Below are 2,888 nucleotides of genomic sequence, written 5' to 3'. Positions count from 1 at the left end.
TCAGGTTCCTCTCTGCCACAACGCATGACATATTTTAGCGCCCGTCGATATCTGGGTATTCGCCATGCGTAGACAAACAGGTCGAGCAGGAATTTCAGGTAAATCAGGTTGTCCGCTAACATGAGATTGACGATAAGAACACTTGGAGCATAAAACAGCAGACGGCTGAGACGTCAAAAACAAGATGGCGATTAGGAGAAAATTGATGATGATAAACTTGCGTTCCACCCTTGTTTGTTTATTGTCTCTCCCTCTATCTTGTGTGGTCTTGTGTTCTTGAAGACTTTTAGAAGCAGCTGTTTTCTTCCTAAAGGCGACGTACAGCAGAATGTAAAAGATAATAGTGACGTAGACCAATGTAATGGAGTGAAAAATGTTATCGATCTTTTGCACGATCTCTTCGATGAGGCCCATAACAGGAAAGAGACTGAAAAATATGGAGTACGTGTATATGCCCAATACACAGATCACCACCCGCGATTTTGTAACGCGCCGGCCGTATTTCAGCGGCGAGGCCAACACAATGTACTGTGTAATTGTGAAAGCAAGTACTATCAGAAAGGATGCATTCATGGCTGCAACAGCTATCACTTGGCCCACATTCAGAAGAGGTGTGCACGTTGCTAGGGTGTCAGGATGTCCAAGATACATCATTATGAAGCATGTAGCGTACATGGGCTCTTGCGAGGCGGCTGTTAAGACATCCACAAAGGCAAAACCGATTAGGAAATAGGTAATGACGGTGCCAAATATCTTCAATAGATCGAAGAAGAAAACCACAAGCAACAAGCCGTTGGCTAAGACGGTTACGAAGGAAACGATGATAATGTAAATTGCTGATCCAAAGGCAAACTTGAAAAACTCGTCAAATGGATCTACTTCGGACCCCAAAGGTACAGACTGGACAGCTGGACAGAGCGATAAATTCCCGGTGAAATTCGCCGTAATACTGCGATTTGTCGCAATTTTCATATCCATTCTGTTGAATGAAGGAGTTATTGAAGTCTACCGTTAAAATTCTCGATAATCTTCTCAATCGCTGTATAAGACTTTTAATTGCCTCCTTCACTGGAACAAGTAGAATATTTAAAACTTCTAAGAAGAAGAAATTATGTATATATCGAGGTTTTATAAAACCATTTACCTCCATCTACAGGCAACTGAAAAGCAATTTGGGCCAACAGAGTCACAATTAAAGCTGCAAACTATCACCCTCAGAAGCTTTTTTCAGACGCTTTGACGCACAGAGTTTGACACCTGTTAACTGGGCATGGAATGGACCAATAAGAAATGGAAGGGCTGTTAAAATTGTCATCTAATACGTTGTACTCCTCAAAACAAAATTATTGAAGAGTCCTACTTTTATTTCACCGGTAAATGCAAACATTTCATATTACAATAAAATTAACAAGCGGTCAGTAATGAGCCAAATAGTAGCCGCCTGTAGTTTTCAACTCCTTGACGTTACCAAATAATAATAATAATAATAATAATGATAATTTCACATCCTTTAGTTATTGCTTTTTCCATTGCTTTTTAATCGCTAACTAACACCATTCGATCTCCAGGAGGCAGCCGAAAAGCTAAATCCTTACAAGTTTCTGTTGAATCTATACCGTAAATTTCTCCGATTTTTTTTCTTTTCCAGAAAATGTCTTCAGGAGTATTCATTTTCATGGATTAATATCTGTTTTTATATAAAAGTTTCCTAGAGCCTGCTGCTCCAACCCACAGTTTTCATTCAAACCATTGGCTTTAGGCCATTCACGATAATTTTTATGTATTGTGAAAAGCAATTTGATCATTGGTCACGTACCTGCTCTCTTCAGGCTGATGGAGCTTGAAGGCTGAGGTGAATATATTGCATGCAAAGAATCTGGAATATTCGTGAAAATATTGCAAAGTCATTTTTGCCTCCTGCTTTTTCTAAGAAAAAGTCATTGTAGTCACATCAATGACTGCAAAAGAGAGTTACCTCGTACTGTGTTTACCATATGATTTGACACGAAGAGTGTGATATCTATTATTAATTTTCCTTTGTGTTGGTCAATAAGAAAATGTTGATGGAACAAATCCTGGGAGAAGTAATTTCTAAAATATAATTGAAGTTTCATTTCTTTCCTAATTCGGATCTTGAAAAAAAATCGATGAACGGAGGAGGGGAACCCGTGTCAGTTTAATTTTGATCAGGGGCACTGCTAGTATATTATGTTAAACGAATTCTGAAAAGGACTATGATAGTTTCTTAAAGTGTAATTTTTGTATCTAATCCTGAGGAATAAAGACTTATTAATCTATCTCTGTCACGAGAACTAATCGAGATGCAAAAAGTAACTTGACACGAACTGACCAATGAACTTCCGTTGTGTTCTATATCAGGGGTTCTTTTTTGTTGTAAAGAGCTCAGAAATTAATGCAGATAAAAGATATAATTTCTTAACTAATCAAGGTAAAAATTGTTTTTACGTTCAGCTCTCGCACTTATCTGTGACTTTCATGGAAGGCCTGTGTCCATTTTCCCGGACTAGCTCTTCCAAGTTTTCCTCTGCATTTACATTTCAGGGCTATAACGAAAAGCCGACGTATGTAAGCTTTTTTTTTTTTCTTTCTAACAGCAGCTCACAAATTCTCTGCGGTTTCTAGGCAATTAAATTTTTAGTTGATGCATAAACTAAACGGCTCCCTTCGATCACGAGGACATCCGGTTTTGGATTCATCCGTGATGTATTAGTTCTTATCTTAAAAGATATGTAGTTGAAAAGCTTCTAATAGAGAGATTGCTCGACTCGACTCGACTCGAAGATAGCTGTAATATTAAGTTTACTTCTAAGATTTACTTCTTACCTTAATTGATATTTATATTACACGAAAGGCTTTCAATAAAACAC

The 2,888-nt window shown here is 37.9% G+C and overlaps 1 protein-coding gene across 1 annotated transcript; it reads right to left on the bottom strand.

The window, feature by feature from the left end:
* LOC136284456 (melanopsin-like) lies at positions 1–978 on the bottom strand. The gene has a single exon (XM_066174797.1). The coding sequence runs from the start codon at positions 976–978 to the stop codon at positions 1–3; it is 978 nt and encodes a 325-aa protein (XP_066030894.1).
* Between the last annotated feature and the right edge of the window lie 1,910 nt (positions 979–2,888).

This window comes from Pocillopora verrucosa, chromosome 11 (genome assembly GCF_036669915.1).
Source record: "Pocillopora verrucosa isolate sample1 chromosome 11, ASM3666991v2, whole genome shotgun sequence".
Taxonomy (NCBI): Eukaryota; Metazoa; Cnidaria; class Anthozoa; order Scleractinia; family Pocilloporidae; genus Pocillopora; species Pocillopora verrucosa.
The sequence above is the reverse complement of the archived record's forward strand: the minus strand, read 5'-3'. Positions and strand labels throughout refer to the sequence as shown.

Coding starts and splice junctions, on each gene's coding strand:
- LOC136284456 (XM_066174797.1), bottom strand. CDS start 978: ATGGATATGAAAATTGCGACAAATCGCAGTATTACGGCGAATTTCACC.